The sequence below is a fragment of the Austrofundulus limnaeus genome, unplaced genomic scaffold (assembly GCF_001266775.1).
Source record: "Austrofundulus limnaeus strain Quisiro unplaced genomic scaffold, Austrofundulus_limnaeus-1.0 Scaffold922, whole genome shotgun sequence".
In the NCBI taxonomy this organism is placed as follows: Eukaryota; Metazoa; Chordata; class Actinopteri; order Cyprinodontiformes; family Rivulidae; genus Austrofundulus; species Austrofundulus limnaeus.
The window spans coordinates 71,948-73,652 of record NW_013953324.1 but is presented as its reverse complement, the minus strand read 5'-3'; the positions used below and the strand labels follow the sequence as shown (position 1 = coordinate 73,652).

General features: G+C 39.7%; 1 protein-coding gene across 1 annotated transcript in view; it reads right to left on the bottom strand.

Moving 5' to 3' along the window:
- Window positions 1-7: 7 nt before the first annotated feature.
- The window catches only part of arg2 (arginase 2), a gene marked incomplete in the record, with an annotated part of 18,119 nt that continues 16,421 nt past the window's right edge, over window positions 8-1,705 (bottom strand). Inside the window, 2 exon segments of the mRNA XM_014029585.1 lie at window positions 8-1,000; window positions 1,082-1,218. Of these exon segments, the coding sequence (XP_013885039.1) occupies window positions 810-1,000; window positions 1,082-1,218 (328 nt within the window).

Below are 1,705 nucleotides of genomic sequence, written 5' to 3'. Positions count from 1 at the left end.
TATTGTGTGGCCATGAGTTATAATAGTGTAGCCATGAGTTATTATTGTGTGGCCATGAGTTATTATTGTGTGGCCATGAGTTATAATTGTGTGGCCATGAGTTATAATTATGTGGCCATGAGTTATAATAGTGTAGCCATGAGTTATTATTGTGTGGCCATGAGTTATTATTGTGTGGCCATGAGTTATAATTGTGTGGCCATGAGTTATAATTGTGTGGCCATGAGTTATTATTGTGTGGCCATGAGTTATTATTGTGTGGCCATGAGTTATTATTGTGTAGCCATGAGTTATTATTGTGTGGCCATGAGTTATTATTGTGTAGCCATGGGAATTAATTTTATTCAATGTCACTAGACGGGCTCTGTAACGATGTATGGTATTTCTATATATACAGTAAACATTTTAAATAAAAATATTTATCTTTTAACTAAAATATATTTATATTTCTCATATCTTCCTTTTTAAAACCTTTTTATTCTGATTTCTGATAAAGCACATTTCCCCTCATCTCACACGTGGTTTAAACTCTTCTTCTGTCAGCTTTAAAGTCATGAAACTGTCACGTGAACTGGACTCTATAAGTCTGTTCTGTTTTTAAAACCATGACTGGTGAGACCACCAGGCCTGAGGTTAGGTTCCACCCAGATTATATAACATTAAATAACATGTCTCAGCAGGAGCACAGGGAATATTTTAAAGCTCTATCATGCCTTCCTGCTTGCAGACGTTGTGATTTTATGACAGATATAAGAGCAGACAGTTGGACAGTGGAATGGATTAAAGTGCGTACAGTTAGCTCAGCGCTCTCAGAGGCACAACTGCTCTGTGTCGTTTTTCACCGCAGACATCTGCTCGATAGATGCGTGAGCACCTTCTCTCGTCTGTCCCAGTGACGACGCGATGACATCGACCGCTAAAGAGGCGGTGGCCTCCACGGCTTCCTGGTTGGCCCCCAGCAGGGGGTTGACCTCCACCAGGTCCATGGCCGACAGCAGACCTAAACATCCAGATGAATCTGAGTTAAGGACGCACAAAGTGAACAGTCAGACGGTGTCTCTCAGGTGTTTGATGACAGTACCTGTGTTGTGGATCTCCTCTGTCAGGTAGATTCCCTCTCTGTAGGTCAGACCTCCGTTCACTGCGGTTCCTGTGGCAGGAGCCAGAGATGGATCAAAGGCATCGATGTCGAAGCTCAGGTGGATGGGTCGTTGTTTTCTGTGGAGGAAGGTAACAACATGAACATCTGCTACAACGACAATACTACAACTACAATACTACACCTAGAATACTACAACGACAATACTACAACGACAATACTACAACTACAATACTACACCTAGAATACTACAACTACAATACTACAACTACAATACTACAACTACAATACTACACCTACAATACTACAACTACAATACTACAACTACAATACTACAACTACAATACTACAACTACAATACTACAACTACAATACTACAACTACAATACTACACCTAGAATACTACAATGACAATACTACAACGACAATACTACAACTACAATACTACACCTAGAATACTACAACGACAATACTACAACTACAATACTACACCTAGAATACTACACCTAGAATACTACACCTAGAATACTACAACTAGAATACTACAACGACAATACTACAACGACAATACTACAACGACAATACTACAACTAGAATACTACAGCT